Source organism: Gigantopelta aegis, chromosome 15, assembly GCF_016097555.1.
Source record: "Gigantopelta aegis isolate Gae_Host chromosome 15, Gae_host_genome, whole genome shotgun sequence".
Classification (NCBI taxonomy): Eukaryota; Metazoa; Mollusca; class Gastropoda; order Neomphalida; family Peltospiridae; genus Gigantopelta; species Gigantopelta aegis.
In genome coordinates, this window is record NC_054713.1 from 6,244,702 (window position 1) to 6,264,858 (window position 20,157).

Sequence of the window (20,157 nt, forward strand, 5' to 3'; positions counted from 1 at the left end):
AAAAAAAATAAGAGCATGTTCCGTCACAGCCGGAATTACCACAAACAAGTCTTCAATGTCAACACGTTACACGTGTTTACAAACTACATGCTCTCCCCCGTCACTTCAGTCAAATAGTTGCCACTTCATAGCTGTCTGCCATGAAATAATCACAGTCAAACAGGAAACTACTTGCGTTGACAAATTTCCGAATTATGGACCACCAAATGGGAAGATAACTGTAATCTGAGGCCGTCTCCACCAGTTGTCAGCAGCGGATCAGCGAGAAGCAAAGAAGAGGAAGGTCACGGCGACAACCCTGCTCGCCTCCCAAGTTCTCTCTTTGGACGATCGCTTGTGATACGCTGCTAGCGACGTACCGGAATGCGATCCAGGGGCCTAATTCACAAAGCTCTCTTAGGCTCTGCTACACAACAAAGCATCCTCTTTGCAAATCTTTTAGCATTGCACTGCGAGATCGCCTAGTTGCAAGACTTTAGTGAATTAGGCCCTAGGGCGACTTTACTAACGCATGGCAGATTAGCGGCCCGTTTGGAGGTAGCACTAAACCAAATAACTTCCGGCTGGGTCAAAGTTGGAGGCGCACCGAACTTTTGATTGAGAAGTCCTGAGCTTGGTGATGAATGTGAGTGTGTTGTTTATAAAAAAAAAAAATAAAAAAAAAAAAAAAAAAAATAGTTTCATCTGGGCTAAAAATGTATGCAATTGTATTTCATCTAGTACCACTGTGTCAAGTAGCCTTGTGCTTGGAACATGTATGGGGTACCTGTATATAAAAAAAGTATTAAAATTTTGTGCAAAACTAGGGGTGTTGTAAAAACATCTGGTTATACCGAAAATGAGCCAAGAAAGGTACCATTTTCTTCAGTTAATACTTTGCGGAAGGGTTGTAGTATTAACATTTATACGTCATAGTTTGGTTGATATATAGCATAGTGTTTTTAAGCACAAACGTTAACATGGTCGCCTGTGCGATTTTATTTGGTATATTACAACCTATAGAGACATGGTAGCGCCCACTTCCACCTGGACAAGGGAAGTACCAGCTACAAGCGACGGCCGAAACTAAGAACTTCAACATGACAGCGGGTCGGAACGGGCTGTTTCGACAGGGACTCCTAAAACCAGAGATGGATAATGGAGTAGTCCACTGCATTCTAAACATGGTCCTACGTGAGGATTATTTAGGAGTCCCGAAAAACTGTTATTTCAACCTTCCCGACTACCTTCCGAAGTTCAGGTTCGAACGGCCCATCAGCACGCCATGAGTTCCGCCGCCCAACCTTTCCTAGGACAGATAACTTCTTAGTCGGACTTTAACCTTTTTGGTCGTGGTTTATGTTTTTGTAAACAGCCCGACGCACTTCATTTTGGTATCCAGTCTAAATTGCTCAAATCACCTTAAAACATTTTTGGCCGACCAATCTAATTTTATTTTTGGACTTTGTGTCTTTGTCTTTGTGTTAAAGATATATTGTCACAGACCACTGACCTCTTTAATGGTCTAACAAAGTATTATCTGAACAAAAATAATTTGATTTGTCCCTAAATGTACTTTATTCAACCATCTTCATAACCACCATACTCCATTTATTAGTGTTTTTTTGGAAAAATAATTGAATTATGGCAATAGTCCATAATTCAAAAAGTAAAATTGCCGAGAGGATTGACATGGGTTTCACTCCATCATGGTTCAGTTAAGGTGATGCAATAGCTTGATTTGGTTTCCAACAATTAATGTAATTTTTAGTTATTATCCATTTTTAGAGAGATAAGGTACTTAAATCCGTGACAGTATGCCTTTAAATGTTTGTGGCCTTTTACAAAAGAGAGAAAAAAAAGATACTACGTATTCGTGTCCGTTAAATACCATTCATCTTTCGCTCGTTATATACGTTTTAGAACCACTGAAATGGAATCTAACGGTCACACGGGTAGTATTCTTTATTTTGTCAGTAGTGGAATGTCATATGAGTGTCTGCTGTCTCTACTTTTCTTACAAGTCAAACCCATCTGTATACCAGTCAGCCAATTGCTAACAATAACGAAACAAGATTTAAAGCATTTGTTTTAATCCTATGACTAACTTCTTTTACATCATGATAAATCAGTCTTCACTCAAATATAGTAGGTACTGAAGGTTTGCTGAACCGATGGTATGCGATGGTGTTGGCCATTTTCAAAAACGCTGTGCTGGCAACGCTCATATATTCAGAATGTCAAACTGTGTCACTTTTTCACGGTAGCAAGTGTTTATTGCTGTGTCTAAAACTAGCGACCTGACCCCCAGTGCCCCCCCCCCCCCTCCCAAGGTTGCGTATTTCTTATGTTCTTCAGAGGTGACAGGATTATGGTCGTCGGATTTCTTTTCATGGCTACAGGATTTTATTTTAGAGGTTTAAGCTACAAACGTTATTCCATCCTTTTTGTTTGTCGGATTTGAATCGGTGAGCAACACAAATGGAACTACAGGATTTTATTTTAAACGTTAGGACAATGGAATGGAACGTTCAGGCGAGTTTCTGCACTAAACTTCTTTTTTTCATCCCCTGCAACAAGATCGTTTTTAACGGTATGTGTATTAAACTGACAGCAAACCAAGAGACAGCATCCCCTGCAACAAGAATGGAACGTTCTAACGAATGACCGAAAACGTTCTCCCCTGCAACGGTACGTTCTATTATACTACTGACTACTGACTACTAACGGGCAGTGTAGCATCCCCTGCAACAAGAATGGGACGTTCTAACGGTATGTGTATTATACTACTGACCGACTAAACGGGCAATGGGCAGTCGTACATGTTCAGACAATCCCACCTGGTAATCTTTTGCACTCGCTCGATGCGCGCTCGATGCGCGGTCGGTGTGGGATCGATCCCCGTCGATAGGCCCATTGGGCTATTTCCCGTTCCAGCCAGTGCACCACGACTCGTATATCAACGGCCGTGGTATGTACTACCCTGTCTGTCGGATGGTGCATATAAAAGATCCCTTGCTGCTAATAGAAAAGAGTAGCCCATGAAGTGGCGACAGCGGTTTCCTTTCTCAATATACTAGTATGTGTGGTCCTTAACCATATGTCTGACGTCATATAACTGTAAATAAAATGTGTTGAAGAAAGGAAATGTTTTATTTAACGACACCACTAGAGCACACTGATTATTGATCAACGCTATTGGTTGTCAAACATATGGTAATTCTGACACAGTCATAGAGAGGAAACCCGCTACATTTTTCCATTTGTAGCAAGGGATCTTTTATATGCACCATCCCGCAGACAGGATAGTATATACCACGGTCTTTGATATACCAGTCGTGGTACTCTGGCTGGAAAGAGAAATAGCCCAAATGGGCCCACAGACGGGGATCGATCCTAGACCAACCGCACATCAGGCGTGCGATTTACCACTAGGCTAGGTCCCGCCCATGTCCAATAGGTAGTATTTCTTCCAACGGTCAAACGTAATTTGTAATATTTCGACCAGATGTTATACAATATGTATTTATATGTAAAATACGTTATATTTAAAACATGTTAAGGTATGACAGTGTGGGGGGTTTTGTGGGGGTTTTAAAAGAAAGAAAACAAACAACAACAAACAAACAAAAACCCAGGAACACTCGGTTTGTTGGGAATACAAATGGAAGTATTGTTTAGGCTGAAAACTCAGGATAGTCGCCTGTCATTGATCGTGACTTTCAGTCCAATTTTTTTTTGGGAACACTAATCACGGTTAATTAAATGGTCACCAAATCTGAAAGACAAAACCGTAATACACAAAGCAGAGTCCAATGGGCATTTGGCAAAATAGTCGTTGATTCCATGAATCTCTCCCCAAAGCCTCGTCTATAGGAGTTGCTGAATCGACTCCCGAGGAGAACCTTTCCCGGATATATATTTAATCCTCCTTGCACCACCATAAAGAGGACTGCCACTCTCAGATTAGTTTACTAAATCAAACCTAGCACGGGACAGAGCTCATGCACTCATGAACAACTGTCGTAACAATGATGATACCAGGTGTTCGCTAAAGGTGAGCATATGCTGCTGCCACAGCTGTCATGTTTGTATCTTTATCTAAAACGATGAAAACAATAATAAATGTTGCAAGTTTCTGTAATTTTTGAATTTATTATATTAGCATTAAGTAGATTATGGCCATCTGATAAGTAAAGTAAAGTTTGTTTTATTTAACGACGCCACTAGAGCACATTGATATTTAATCTTATCATCGCTATTGGATGTCAAACATATATGTGTATGGTCATTCTGACACTGGGTTTTTTAGAGGAAACCCGCTGTCGCCACATAGGCTACTCTTTTACGACGGGCAGCAATGGATCTTTTATTTGCGCTTCCCACAGGCAGGATAGCACAAACAATGGCCTTTGTTGAACTGGTTTACACCTACCCATTGAGCCTTGCGGAGCACTCACTCATGGTTTGGAGTCGGTATCTGGATTAAAAATCCCATGCCTCGACTGGGATCCGAACCCAGTACCTACCAGCCTGTAGACCGATGGCCTAACCACGACGCCACCGAGGCCGGTCTCCATCTAATAAGAACCTAATAGCTGGGAAAGACTGGATGTACTGGTGACAAAAATCCTGGAATTTGAAATTCTAACATTGGTTAAAGTTGTGTTTCGTCAGAAATTGGAATTCTCTTCCAAAAGCTATATCTCACGTATCTACTGTTTAAAGTTTGTTTTGTTTAACGACACCACTAGAGCACATTGATTTATTTATCATCGGCTATTGGATGCCAAACATTTGGTAATTTTGACCTATTGAATTAGAGAAAACCCGCCACATTTTTCCATTAGTAGCAAGGGATCGTTTATATGCACCATCCTACCGACTGGATAGCACATACCACGGCGTTTGATATGCCAGTCGTGGTGCACTGGTTGGAACGAGAAATAGCCCAATGACCCCACCGACGGGGTTCGATCCTAGACTGATCACGCATCAAGGGAGCCTTTGACATCTTTTGTACCCCAGAACCTGTTGGTGGATTATGGAAGCAATAGCGACTTTACCTGACTTCCTTTCGACTGCCTTGTGCTGAGATACAATTTTGATATGGGAATACGGCTTTGTCTTTGAGATTGTGACAGTTCGTGAGAGAGAGAGAAAGAGAGAGAGAGAGAGAGAGAGAGAGAGAGAGAGAGAGAGAGAGAGAGAGACAGAGAGAGAGAGAGAGAATCACGGTCGAGAGAGAGATGAGAGAGAGAGAGAGAGAGAGAGAGAGAGAGAGAGAGAGAGAGAGAGAGAGAGAGAGAGAGAGAGAGAGAGAGAGAGAGAGAGAGAGAGAGAGAGAGAGAGAGAGAGAGAGAGGGGTGGAAGGAAGAAAGAGACGGAGAGAGAGAGATAGCTAGAGGAGGGGAGAGGAGGGAAAGAAAAAGAAACGGAGAGAGAGAGAGAGAGAGAGAGAGATAGAGGTTCGATACAGAGAGAAGAGAGGGTGGGGGGGGTTGAGAAAGAGAGAGAGAGAAGAGAGAGAGACAGAGAGGGGAAGAAACGAGAGAGAGAGAGAGAGAGAGAGGAGAGAGAGATAGAGAAGAGAAGAGAGGGGGGGTTGTGGAGGGAAAGAAACGGAGAGAAGAGAGAGAGAGATAGAGAGAGAGAGAGGGGGGGGGGGGGGGCTGGAGAAAGAAAACGAGAGAGAGAGAGATGGGGTGGAGAGAAACGGAGAGAGAGAGAGGGGGGTTGAGGGAAAGAAACGGAGAGGAGAGAGAGAGAGAGGGAAAGAAACGGAGGGAGAGGGGAGAGGGAGGGGGGGGGGGTTTTAGGGAAAAACTTAGGAAATTCGCTGTCGACTAATAAAACTAGGTACGCTTTATCGATAAAGCAAAGCCTCATGTTCTTTTTTATGCACTTTCCCAGAAAAAGGATAACAAAGAACGTCCATTGTTTTTATTGTACCAATCGTTGGGAACTGGCTGACTCTTCTTTTTTTTCGGGTGGACTATGGGGTACTCTGCTGAAACACATTGTTTTAAGACATAACCACTTCTTGTTGTAAGCCTTGAAATATAATTAGCTAGTACTTTGAAATTTGATGAAAATTATTTGTAAATGTGTTGTTACTAAGCACTCACACAAGTAACGAATAACCCTGAAATTACGGTGAGGGACCATTCAAACCCAGCGTACTCCAGCATCGCTCCTCCAAAAACGGACCCCACCAAATGTCTGTAAGAAAAACACTAATAATCACGTTATTATAATAACAACACTAACACATATAAGAAAAACACTAAAAAATTACGTTACTATAAACAGATCTAACAAAGTATTACCTGAACAAAAATAATTTGATTTGTCCCTAAATGTACTTTATTCAACCATCTTCATAACCACCATACTCCATTTATTAATGGTATTTTGGAAAAAATAAATGAATTATGGCAATGGTCCATAATTCAAAAAGTAAAATTGCCGAGAGGATTGACATGGGTTTCACTCCATCATGGTTCAGTTAAGGTGATGCAATAGCTAGATTTGGTTTCCAACAATTAATGTAATTTTTAGTTATTATCCATTTTTAGAGAAATAAGGTACTTAAATCCGTGACAGTATGCCTTTAAATGTTTGTGGCCTTTTACAAAAGAGAGAAAAAAAAATACTACATATTCGTGTCCATTAAATACCATTCATCTTTCGCTCGTTATATACGTTTTAGAACCACTGAAATGGAATCTAACGGCCACACGGGTAGTATTCTTTATTTTGTCAGTAGTGGAATGTCATATGAGTGTCTGCCGTCTCCACTTTTCTTACAAGTCAAACCCATTTGTATACCAGTCAGCCAATTGCTAACAATAACGAAACAAGATTTAAAGCATTTGTTTTAATCCTATGACTAACTTCTTTTACATCATGATAAATCAGTCTTGAATCAAATATAGTAGGTACTGAATGTTTGCTGAACCGATGGTATGCGATGGTGTTGGCCATTTTCAAAAACGCTGTGCTGGCAACGCCCATATATTCAGAATGTCAAACTGTGTGACTTTCCACGGTGCCAAGTGTTTATTGCTATGTCTAAAACTAGCGACCTGACACCCCCCCCCCCCCCCCCCCCCCCCATTGCGTTCTTATGTTCTTCAAAGGTGAAGGATGGTAGTATGTCTTTCCATGTCGTGGATTTTGATTAGAGGTTTAAGGTACAAACGTTACCATTATGGTTTATCGGATTTGAATCGGTGAGTACACAAACTACAGGAGTTTATTTTGTTAGCAATGGAATGTCAGGCGAGTTTCTGCATTCTTCTTTTTGTCCTTCGATTCATCAAAACACTAATAATCACGTTATTATAATAACAACACTAACACATATAAGAAAAACACTAAAAATTACGTTACTATAAACAGATTTTGAGAAAACACTTAAATTAAGCACTTGATATATTTAATTTTAAATCTCCGATAACAGATTGGGGGGGAGGGGGGGGGCTGTATTTAGCTTAGTCGGTTGAGTGCTCGCTTGATTTGCTTCCGTCGCAGGATCAAACCACCTCAATGGACCCATTCGACTGATTGTTTTTTTTTCTCGTTCCAACTAGTGCACCACAACTGGTCAAAGGCCGTAGTATGTGCTTTCCTGTCTGGAAAACGGGTTTCCTCTGATGACTACGTGTTAGAATTACCAAATGTTTGACATCCAATAGCCGATGATTAATTAATCGATGTGCTCCAGTGGTGTCGTTAAACAAAACAAACTTTAACTTTATAGCAGATTGGATCAAAAACCTCTTGACAAGAGGTATCACTAGGGGCAGATTTATAAACCCAATAGGTCCACCGATGGGGATAGATCCCAGACCGACCGCGCGTCAGTCGACCGCTTTAACCCTGTACTACATCCAGCCCCCATCTACCGAATAAATTGGATCCGGCACGCAGACATTTAAAGTGCTTCAGTACTTACCCAAAAGTTGTAAACATGATGTAACAGCCAGACACAAAGCCGTACGTATCGAGATTATCTTCATAACCCAGTTCTCTACAAACATTGAGGAAAATACAAACAGAATAAATCGCAGTTTTTTTGCTTCTTTGCTTTGCTTTGTTTTGTAGTGTTCTTTGTTTATTTCCTTTTTTGCTTTTGTTTGCTTGTTTTTGTTTGTTTATTTCCTTGTTTGCTTGTTGCTTGTGTGGGTGTTTTGGGCGGGGTTTTTTTTTTTTTTTTTTTTTCAGGGGGTGGTGTTTGGGGGTGAGTATATATTATTATACTTTTTATATATTTATTTTGGTTGTGTGTGTGCGTGCGTGCGTGTGTGTCTGTATGTGTGTGTGTGCGCACTCGTGTTTGTGTGTGCATGTGTACGTGCGTGTGTCTGTGCGTGTGTGTAATGTGTGTGCGTGCGCGTGTGTCTGTGCGTGCTTGTGTGTGTGTGTGTGTATGTGTGTGTGTGTGTTTGAATCCTTTGTTCGCTGTTATCTAAATGTCTTTTAAAACTACATGGGTGTTTGTTTTTTGTTTGTTTGTTGGGGTTTTTTTTTTTGTTTTCGCTTTAATAAATTGAGTGACTGTGTTATATATCATGTATATTCAAGTTTGGAACAAATTTAATTAGTAAGCAATATTTCCTGAAGTCAATTCTCGGTGTCAACATAAGAGTAGCTCGTAGAAAAAAACAGATTATACATTTGAAAGAAAGAAATGTTATTTAACGACGCACTCAACACATTTTATTTACGGTTATATGGCGCCAAACATATGGTTTTAGACCACACAGATAATGAGAGAGGAATCCCGCTGTCGCCACTTCATGGGCTACTCTTTTTGATTAGCAACAAGGGATCTTTTATATGCACAATCCCACAGACAAGGTAGTACATACCACGGCATTTGATATACCAGTCGTGGTGCACTGGCTGGAACGAGAAATAGCCCAATGGGCACACTGACGGGGATCTCCTAACTGAAATAAATTAATGTGAAGCACACACGACTTGTCTTGTCTGACCCAGCAGGTCCGCGCGTCCAGCGAGCACTGTACCACTGGGCCACGTCCCGCCCTCGTACATTTAAAGGGGAAAACGCACAATAGCAAAGAACAAACCTTGTGGGTGGGTTCAGTGAGGTAAAAGCAATACATACTTGGCACCAACGAGGATAACCGCCACAGTCGATATGTACATACAGCCTAGAGCAGCTCCGCTCACAAAGCCAAATACCCAGTTCATCCATATCGTACTATAAATAGAAAGGAAGGAAGGAAATGGTTTATTTAACGACGCACTCAACACATTATATTTACGGTTATATAGCGTCGGACATATGGTTAAGGAAATGTTTTATTTAACGACGCACTCAACACATTATATTTACTGTTATTATATATAAAATTTCAGTTCAGGGTCTTGGGACATTGCGACAAACAAAATTTGTTTAACGACACCACTAGAGCACATTGCTTAGGTAATCATCGGCTATTGGCTGTCAAGTCATCGGAGGAAACCCTCTACATTTTTCCTAATCCAGCAAGGGATCTTTTATATTCACCATCCCACAGTCAGGACAGCACATTCCACGGCCTTCGATATACCAGTCGTGGTGCATTGTTTGGGAAGAGAAATAGCCCAATGGTCCCATCGACAGGGATCGATCCCAGACCGACCGTGTATCAAGCGAGTGCTTTACCACTGGGCTAGGTCCTGCCTCCTATTATATATGGGACAAGGACAGACAGAAAAACAGACAGACAAACCGGATGGACAGGTATAGGACTAATAAATATATTGATATATAATGATGGAAATACATAAGTGACCAGACGAACTCTAGTGGCTGTGTATGTATGTGTGTGTTGTATGAGTGGACAGCAGTGCATTCGTGTGTGTGCGTGTGCGTGTGTGTGTATATATATATATATATATATATATATATATATATATATATATATATATATATATATGTGTGTGTGTGTGTGTGTGTGTGTGCGTGCGCGCGTGTGTGTGTGTGTGTGTGTGTGTGTGTGTGTGTGTGTGTGTGAATGCATGTGTGAGTGAATGCATGTGTGTGTTTTATGTGTGGATAGCAGTGTATTCGCGAGCGCGCGTGTGTGTGTGACTGTAAAAAAATTCAATAAAAAATATACTCTTCAAAAGAAGAAACGCAAAACCACATTGTCGTAACATTTGGAGAATTGATTTAATTATTGAATGGTGAGTCTGATAATTACCAAATGTTGCAGGATTGTTCACAATTCACTCTAGTCCATTGTGAGTAAGTGATAGGACACATCACTAAGGTCAAGGTCATCTGGAGTCAATACCGGGTGTGGCCTCCGCGTGTGTTGACAACTGCCTGGCACCGCCTGCCCATTGAAGCAACCAGAGTACGGATGACGTCCCGGGGGATGGTGGCCCACTCGGCCTGCAAGGCTGCTGCCAGCTCGGGCAGGGTCTGGGGCTGTGGTTGTCGCTGTCGGAGGCGTCGGTCCAACTCGTCCCATAGATGCTCAATTGGGTTCAAATCCGGTGATATCGATGGCCAAGGAAGGACATTAATGTTGTTGTTCTGTAGGAAAGCCGTTGTGAGACGTGCTGTGTGAGGCCTGGCGTTGTCATGTTGGAACACTGCGTTGGCGTTGGCCATAACTGGAACGATGTGTGGCCGGATGATCTGGTCAATGTAGCCCTGTGCATTCAGGTTGCCCTGCACGTGGACCAGGTCAGTTCTGCCAGTGTGTGAGATGGCTGCCCACACCATGACACTACCCCCGCCGAATCTGTCCACTTCTGCACGCAGTTTGCCACATAACGTTCACCACGACGCCTATACACGCGACATCTTCCATCATGACGTCGGAGCAGAAATCGGGACTCGTCACTGAACCACACCTGTCTCCATCGCAGTTGAGGCCATTGTCGATGAACCTGGCACCACTGCAGTCGGAGTCGACGGTGTTGTGGTGTTAAGATGACACCTCGAACTGGACGTCTGGCACGAATTCCTACCTCACGTAGGCGGTTCCGTACGGTCTGGTCGGATATCCTGCGCAAACCTGGTATTGCTGCGGCTGTGGAGGTGGCAGTAGTCAATCGTTCCCAAAGGTGGCGTACCCGGATGTAGCGGTCCTGCCCGGGGGTAGTGACCCGTGGTCGACCGGATCTAGGGAGGTCACGTGTTGATCCATGTTGCTGGTAACGGTCCCACAGTCTGGAGATGGTGCTTGGGGACACATGGAATGCCCTGGCAACGGCCGTTCTGGATTCGCCTGCGTCTAGTCGGCCGATGGCATTGTTTCTCTGCGGTTGACTGAGGCGTGGCATGTCCTGGATTGTCAACTGTCGGCCAGATACAGAGGCCAGGCAAGCGAACACCCTGCACTTTTATACTGTCGGTGTTCATGTTGCACGTGCAGACAACGCACGTGCAGTGGTGACATGGTTTGCACGTGGCTGCGTTTTTGCGAATATTCACATTTTGGAACTTTATTGTACAGTAGCTGCGTTTTATCGAATGTAACCGTGGGAATGTGTTTGGGACATGCAATGACCTTATATTCACAAAGCATGAACCGGTAGGAAACATAAAATCGGAGTTATAACCCATTTGTACCCTTTTGCGTTTCTTTTTTTGAAGAGTATACCTTTTGGAGACACACATTGGTTAGTTGGTTAAGAATACAAGAAAAACAAATTCCAATAAACGTAGATGATATTCTCCAGATCAATATCTGGTTTAACAGTAAAATATGTATAGATAAAAAGCCATTTATACTAAAACGATATATCTCAATAGGTACTATCTTTATTAACGATTTGTTGAATGAACAAGGAAACTTTGTAACATATGAACAGTTCATAGAGAAATACGACATAATTACCAATTTTCTGGAATATGCTTCATTGGTCAGTGCTATAAAATCATTCATTTACAATTTAAATAATTTAAAGGATGACGTTTTTATAGCATTACAAAATCCTGTTCTTCCATATAACTTAAACGTTTTGTTCAAAGATCAGAAAGGTTGCAAACGCTCAAACCACCATTCCAAAATCACAAATAAAATATTATAAAGGATATATCTATGATACATATGACTGGGAAAAATATTACATTCTACCCTTTAGGTCTGTCAAAAGCACAACGTTATCTTGGTTTCAGTATAAAATCATACATACAAATTTCTAAATATGATTAATTATATTGATTCCAATGTCTGCAGTTTTTGCAACAAATCACCTGAAACCATACAACACCTATTATTTGAATGTAGTTTAGTACAATCTCTGTGGGAAGCAATAGAAGAATGGATAAGAAATGAAACTAAGTCGTGGTGGACTGGCTAGCAAAGACATAGTTATGATTGGGCATGATGACGAGGAAAAAGGTAGACCGACCGCGCATCAGGCTGACTATCAACTTCAAATATTATATAATCAGCATGTAATACGTTAAAATGTTAATTGTATGTCATGATTACTATCGTTAAAAACAACTATAAAATAGATCTATGAAATAGAAAATATTATTGTCTTATACGCCGAACTATTCATATTTCATAAGCAATACAGCCCTCTTTGAAAATGTTTTCGCTTAAAAATACCCCTGCTTAATGTGTACACACACACACACACACACACACACACACACACCTCAGTTTTTAACAATTTCTGTTGGATAATAATATTGCTGTAATAAACACAACATTCTTAATCAAAGTAATTGGGGTTGGGGTTTTTTCCCATTGTAATTTATATTAATAATTAATACAATAATAGTAAATTGGCAGGTTTCGAACCTACTGTACAGACATTAAATTCTATAAACCTTAATTTGTTTTGAGTAGTATAATTGTAGTTCAGACTTGACATGTCTTATAATGCTATGATCAGTAGCATCAGTAAACTTGTGTTATCGCATATGACAATTAATAGCAGCACAAGAAACCTTTCTTACGTTCTAAAATTTAAACTATAAATTATTTTGCAGTAATTATTAAGTACGGTAGCTGAAATATTTTATTCACTTGATAAATCATTTAACAACAATGCTAAAGCACCCATCAGCTCATGAATATCAAACATTTGATAATTGGGCTGTCCATATTAACGTCAAAAACATTACTTCTTCTGCTAATATGGTGCTTCTAGAGTATACAAAACCGCTATTAAATAAATAAGGTGAAATTATTGGTAGATATATGGCCCGATCAATGCTAACTTTATCTTATCTAAAGCGCTAAAAAAGGTACAGTAAAGTCCTTGTCTCTCCAACCGCGACAGGTGCTCCAACTCTTGGTAATTATCTGGGACATATCTAGCCATTCCCCAGGAAGCCCGCTGTGGGCTTTTCTGGCATTCGTAGCAAGGGTTCAGTATTTATGCTGGCATCGTCCCACAGGCAGGATAGCACATACTACGGCCCTTGATATCGGCGGTCGTTAGTGCACTGGCGTGAATTAGAAATAACTTTATTAGCGGCCCAGGCCCACTGGGTCCACTTTCCCACTGGGACTACGTACCGCGCTCTATATAGACAGGTATGAAGACACTCAAACACAAAGCCCAGCAAGGGTACATCCATTGAAATCGTGGGAAACTGTTGGAACAATCATTTTTTATTAACACGTGATTATGGCATTGTGATAGATGAGATTATTTATGTGTTATCCACATCTTTACGGCATTTGAACAACTGTTCAGCTCTAATCAATAACTCACTCACATCTTAAACTGGTATCAGTATATCCTGGTCCCCACATGTCACAGTTCCAATCGCAGCTACAAAGGGAGGTACATAATACACTCCAGCACGAGTTTGATGGAGAAGCCACACATTATTGAAGAATGTGTTACGAATTGAAAAGTTAAAGTTTGTTTTGTTTAACGTCACCACTAGGGAACGTTGATTTAATAATTATCAGTTACTGGATGTCAAACATTTGGTAATTCTGACTTATAGTATTAGATGGGGGGGGGGGGGGGGGGATGTAGCCCAGTGGCAAAGAGCATGCTCGATGCGCGGTTGGTTTTGGATCGACCCCTGTTGGTGGGCCCATTGGGCTATTTCTCGTTCCAGCCAGTGTACTACGACTGGTATATCAAAGGCCGTGGTGTGTGCTATCATGTATGTTGGATGGTGCATATAGAACATCCCTTGCTACTAATGAACACAATGTAGCTAATAATGCACAGACAGAATAACACATACCTCGGCCTTTGATATACCAGTCGTGGCGCACTGGCTGGAACGAGAAATAGCCCAAAAGGTCCACCAATGGGAATCCATCCCAGACCGACCGCGCATCAAGCGGGCGCTTTACAACAGGGCTACGTCCAGCACTTGTCCATATAAATTACATTGCAACGTATTTATGCAATTTACAGATGATAACCGGCCTCACAAACTTAAGCTAGGGTTCTCAGTAGCTGGATGGAAGGATTCAGATTGTTATCCAGGAAAATATTGTTGATGATTATTTTTTTGTTTTAGTGGATTTTTCCTTCTTTTTTTGTGAGAGGTGTTGTGTGTGTTTTGGGGTGCGGGGTTTTGTGGTTGGTTTGTTGGGGGGTTTTGTTGTTGTTGTTGTTGGGTGTTGTTTTTTCTTCTTTTTTGTGAGAGGTGTTGTGTGTGTTTTGGGGTGCGGGGTTTTGTGGTTGTTTTGTTGGGGGTTTTTGTTGTTGTTGTTGTTGGGTGTTGTTTTTCCTTCTTTTTTTGTGAGAGGTGTGTGTGTTTTGGGGTGCGGGGTTTTGTGGTTGGTTTGTTGGGGGGTTTTGTTGTTGTTGTTGTTGGGTGTTGTTTTTTCTTCTTTTTTGTGAGAGGTGTTGTGTGTGTTTTGGGGTGCGGGGTTTTGTGGTTGGTTTGTTGGGGGGGGGGGGGGGGGTTGGTGTTGTTGTTGTTGGGTGTTGTTTTTTCTTCTTTTTTGTGAGAGGTGTTGTGTGTGTTTTGGGGTGCGGGGTTTTGTGGTTGGTTTGTTGGGTTTTTTTGTTGTTGTTGTTGTTGGGTGTTGTTTTTTCTTCTTCTTTTTTTTTTTGGGGAGGGGGGGGGGGGGTGTTTGTTTTGTTGTTTTTTTTGCTTTATTAAGGGGGTGTTTGGATGTTTCTGGTTTTGGTCAGTCACAAAGAAATAACTATGTAAGCTTTGCCTAGTGGATACACAATATATTTTATATGCGCGCTCTAAATTTGCAAAGGTAAATGTAAAAACATTCTGTCCAAACCGGCATCTGTTAAAACCGAATTGCTGTGTATAATCATTCAGCTATGTGAAGTAACCTTTGATAATACCTTTTTGTCCACTATCCATACAAATACTGAAGATATCATAGTATACGTTGAGGCCGGTTAGACAGTTCACAGCATGCAGTTATATCAATGAATCTTTGAAACTACCTTTTTGTCCACTATCCAGCCAAATACCGGAGATATTATGGTATATGCAGATACAGGTGCAAGATAAAACAAACCAGTCCACATGGGAGATAACCCAAATGTCTGAAAGGGAGATAAACAAATACACATCAGCTGTTTAAGTGATATGAAGAGAAAAAAGTGAGAATGGATGTTACAGCAGAAATGTCATATTTTCAATTCACACCGCAACATTAGGCTACATGCATACCAAAGGGACAGTCGTGAGTTTGCAGCTATTGTAACAAAGCCGGCCTCGGTGGCGTTGTGGTTAGGCCATCGGTCTACAGGCTGGTAGGTACTGGGTTCGGATCCCAGTCGAGGCATGGGATTTTTAATCCAGATACCGACTCCAAACCCTGAATGAGTGTTCCACAAGACTCAGTGGGTAGGTGTAAACCACTTGCACCGACCAGTGATCGATAACTGGTTCAGCAAAGGTCATGGTTTGTGCTATCTTGCCTGTGGGAAGCGCAAATAAAATATCCATTGCTGCCTGTCGTAAAAGTGTAGCCTATGTGGCGACAGCGGGTTTCCTCTAAAAAAAAAACCAGTGTCAGAATGACAATATGTTTGACGTCCAATAGCCGATGATAAGATAAAAAGGCAATGTGTTCTAGTGGTGTCGTTAAATAAAACAAACTTTCTATCCATCACCGGCATCGGTGGTGTTGCGGACATCGGAAATACGGCTGGTAGGTACAGGGTTCGCAGCCCGGTACCGGCCCCCATCCAAAGCAAGTTTTAACGACTCAGTGGGTAGGTATAAGACCACTACACCCTCGTCACTCTCATTAACCACTAACCACTAACAACTAATCCACTGTCCTGGACAGACATACCAGATAGCTGAGGTGTGTGCCCAGGACAACGTGCTTGAACCTCAATTGGATATAAGCACGAACATAAGTTGAAATGAAATGAAATATTAACCATCATCTATTGGATGTCAAACATTTGGTAACTTGTACATAGTCCTAGAGAAGAAACCCGATACATTTTTTCCATGAGTGGCAAGTGATTTTTTATATTCCATAGACAAGATATCACATACCGCTGTCTTTGATATACCAGTCGTGGTGCTCTGGTTGGAACGAGAAACAACTCAATGTGTCACCGACGGTGACCGATGTCAAACCCAGACCTAGTGTAAATCGACCTTTGCTGCCAAGACAAGAAAAAGTAAGGGGGTGGGGGGAAGGGGGTCGTGGCGTCTCACTAATCTTCCAAAACTATATGTAGCTCCCTTTTTATATTTTGACGGACCGTTCAAAATTGCGCCTAATTTCCTTCTCAAAAATGCGCACTATTTCTTTTTGGCTTAACCCTACGGGACATTCCGAATTCTATAGCACCATACCACCCTCCGCCTGTTACCGGCCACGGTCGGACTGTTGGTGTTCCCTTGCACCTGCCAGTGCAGGCGGTCCCCCCTCCAACCCATCCCAACCCTTTCCTGTCGTGAATGGAGGAGCCAACCGAGGCCGATACATGCGCCCAGAACAGACATGCGCTACAACAGCTTGCTCTGAATGTGCACGTTAAACACTCTGACCTGAACTGATCTGACCAGCAGTATTTTTCATAACGAGAATTAAGCCAATCGGCAACTGGCATTACATATGAAATACATTTTCTTGTCTCTGTATATCGCACACCACAAGAGCACACTGATTTATAAATCATGAGCTATTACATGTCAAACATTTGGTAATTTTGATATATTGTCTTAAAGAGGAAACCCGCTACATTTTTCCATTAGTAGCAAGGAAGGAAGGAAATGTTTTATTTTACTACGCACTCAACACATTTTATTTACGGTTATATGGGGTCGGGCATGTTCGTAAGAACCACACAGATATTGAGAAAGGAAACCCGCTGTCGCCACTTCATGGGCTACTCTTTTTCGATTAGAAGCAATGGATCTTTTATATGCACCATCCCATAGACAGGGTGATGCATACCACAGCCTTTGTTACACCAGTTGTGGAGTGCTGGCTGGAATGAGAAACAGCCCAATGGGCTCACCGGAGGGATTCGATCCTACCACTGAGCTACGTCCCTATATATGGAATGGTACCTTGGATTGCGAAGATACATTGTTCGTGGTCTCACCTGTTCAAGGTAGATACTGTATGTAGTATCGGTGACAGACAGCCTCATGGTAAAACACAGCAGACACCAGCTGGCGATGCAGATATCTGCACTTTTAAAGAGACCAACGAAAGATCCAGAATATTCGATTAGAGGTCGATTTGAAACTGAAAATGAAGATATGTTTTACACTTCAAGTAATATAAAAATCTTATGCTAAAAAGCAATGAAGTTGGTGGTGTATACACAAAGAAGATTGTTGAGACGGTCCGACTGTTAAAGAGACCAACGAAAGATCCAGAATATTCGATTTAGAGGTCGATTTGAAACTGAAAATGAAGATATGTTTTATACTTCAAGTAATATAAAATGTCTTACGCTGAAAAGCATGGAATTTGGTGGTGTATACACAAAGAAGACTGTTAAGACACATATAGATTGGATGCGGCGCGTGCGTGCGATCCCAATGTTTGCGTCTGGTGCGTCTGGTGAGTCTGCGACTTACGATTTGGACATATACACCATATACATAGAGCATACTACACGAGTGGCCGTTAGTTACCATTTGTCTTACAACGAGTTGTTTTGAAATGTATCTAACGAGCGAAAGCGAGTTTGATACGTTTTTAAACAACCAGTTGTGAGATAAATGGTATATTCTATTTCTTACATATACTCAAAAACCAGGTTTTAAGCAAATTTTAACATCTTTTTCGACTAAAAGTTATTTGCAACCGTTGCACTTGATTGTCAGGTTAACTATACGTCACAGTGTAATCTGTTTCCACCGTGTTGGTTTTCATTGGCTGCATGGCACTGATGACCTGGTCATCACCTGGGATTAGCCAGTCGTATCTGTTGAGATTGTTAACACACGTGCGTGCCATGTGTTATCCAAAATAGTGCATGGTCTTCTCACCAAGAGGTATGTAAGAACATTATTCCATTGCGGCTGGCCGCATGCGTTTTGCAGACGCACGCATCTAGTCTTGATGCTCTCATTGTAACTACTGTATGTTTATATATATATATATATATATATATATATATATATATATATATATATATATATTTTTATATTTTTTTTTTATTATTTTTTTTTTAGCCGGACCGCACACACGCGATGTAATCCAATCTGTATGCGCCTTTAGTTTCTCACTTCACTAAATAGTCTTATTCGCTAAACCATCAAACTGATGGAAGGAAGGAAGGAAATGTTTCATTCAACGACGCACTCAGCACATTTTATTTACGGTTGTGGAGCACTGGCTGGAACGAGTAATAGCCCAATAGGCCCACAGACAGGGATCGATCCTCGATCGATCGCGCATCAGGCGAGAGCTGTACCACTGAGCTATGTCCCGCCCCTCATCTAAGAGATTACGGTCCCTAATAAATAAAAAAAATAGTGATTATATTTGTACCGATTTTTTTGGTTTTTGTTTTGAGGGGTGTTATCCTACTAATAATAACATGATTTTGCTAAACTAGTATGTTGGAACTATTAGTTCTGTCATTATGTCTCAAAGAACTCGCTGGCTATTTGATGCCAAACCTTTGGTAATTCTGATAGCTCTACGTACTCTTCAGAAGAAACCCGCTGCATGTTTCCATTAGCAAAAACAGGCGGGACGTAACCCAGTGGTACAGCGCTCGCTCGATGCGCGGTCGGTGTGGGATCAATCCCCGTCGGTGGGATGGTGTATATAAAAGATCCCTTGCTGCTAATCGAAAAGTGTAGCCCACGAAGTGGCGACAGCGGGTTTCCTCTCTCAATATCTGTGTGGTCCTTAACCATATGTCTGACGCCATATAACCGTAAATAAAATGTGTTGCGTGCGTCGTTAAATAAAACATTTCTCTATCTCTCCATTAGCAAAATATTTCTCTATCCAGTGCATCACGGCTGGCATATCAAAGACGGTGGTATGTGCTATCCTGTCTGTGGGATGATGCATATAAAAGAACCTTTGTTACTAATGGAAAAATGTAGCGTGTTTCCTCTCTATGACCGTGTAAATTACCACATCCACATCCATTGGCCGATGATTAATAAGTCAATGTGCTCTAGTGGTGTCGTTAAACACAATAAACAAACCAGTACAACAAAGGAATCGTTTATATGCACTGATATGCGTTTATATCTCACAGACAGGACATCACATACCACAACCTTTGATATATCATTCATATGACCTCTAAAGTTAAAATTTGTTTTAACGACACCACTAGAGCACCTTGATTTATTAATCATCGGCTATTGGATGTCAGGCATTTGGTAATTTTGACATATAGTCTTAGAGAGGAAACCCGCTACATTTTTTCCATTAGTAGCAAGGAATATTTGATATGCACAAACCTGCAGACAGGATAACACATACCACGGCTTTTGATATACTAGTCGTGGTGCACTGGCTGGAACGAGAACACCTCCAAAGAGTACCCAAGTCAAGTTGCGATAGCCACAAAATTTCGGTTCGAAGAAAATCATATCCACCAACACAATATTATTAAAGGTCCACTAACACTAATATGAACTTTGCATACATACGTACACCCTGCCGATGGTATCAATATGAAGGATATAACAGCGCAAAGCAATATAGCGGTACCAAAGCTCCAAAACGGCAACCCGAAGCCTCCAACCTGCAAACAATGGTGTATTCCAAATCAAATCCCATGGAC

At 41.5% G+C, this 20,157-nt stretch overlaps 2 protein-coding genes across 4 annotated transcripts in view; both read right to left on the reverse strand.

Moving 5' to 3' along the window:
- Nucleotides 1-2,581: 2,581 nt before the first annotated feature.
- LOC121390305 (MFS-type transporter SLC18B1-like) lies at nt 2,582-9,205 on the reverse strand. The gene is made up of 4 exons (XM_041522090.1): nt 9,116-9,205; nt 7,940-8,014; nt 6,108-6,201; nt 2,582-2,614 (listed from the first exon to the last, which is right to left on the reverse strand). Exons 1-4 carry the CDS (start codon nt 9,199-9,201, stop codon nt 2,582-2,584), a joined length of 288 nt encoding a protein of 95 aa, XP_041378024.1. The 5' UTR covers nt 9,202-9,205.
- Nucleotides 9,206-15,134: 5,929 nt separating this feature from the next.
- The window catches only part of LOC121390485 (MFS-type transporter SLC18B1-like), a 20,115-nt gene continuing 15,092 nt past the window's right edge, over nt 15,135-20,157 (reverse strand). The window contains exons 6-8 of one of the 3 annotated variants that reach the window (XM_041522312.1): nt 20,028-20,118; nt 17,494-17,639; nt 15,135-15,462 (exon numbers count right to left, since the gene is read on the reverse strand). In XM_041522312.1, the coding sequence (XP_041378246.1) occupies nt 15,340-15,462; nt 17,494-17,639; nt 20,028-20,118 (360 nt within the window). In that variant the 3' untranslated portion in view covers nt 15,135-15,339. Of the gene's footprint in view, nt 15,463-17,493; nt 17,640-20,023; nt 20,119-20,157 lie in introns of those variants that run through there. The other 2 variants (XR_005960217.1, XM_041522313.1) reach the window with 2 other exon arrangements.

What these genes read in the sequence shown, in the direction of transcription:
- LOC121390305 (XM_041522090.1), bottom strand. Translation starts at nt 9,201, where the DNA reads ATGAACTGGGTATTTGGCTTTGTGAGCGGAGCTGCTCTAGGCTGTATG. An exon ending in ATCATGTTTACAACTTTTGG is followed by an intron (nt 6,202 to 7,939) that starts GTAAGTACTGAA and finishes TTTTTCTTACAG; the next exon opens with ACATTTGGTGGGGTCCGTTT. An exon ending in CAGGGTTATTCGTTACTTGT is followed by an intron (nt 2,615 to 6,107) that starts GTGAGTGCTTAG and finishes TTCTTGTTGCAG; the next exon opens with GGGATGCTGTCTCTTGGTTT.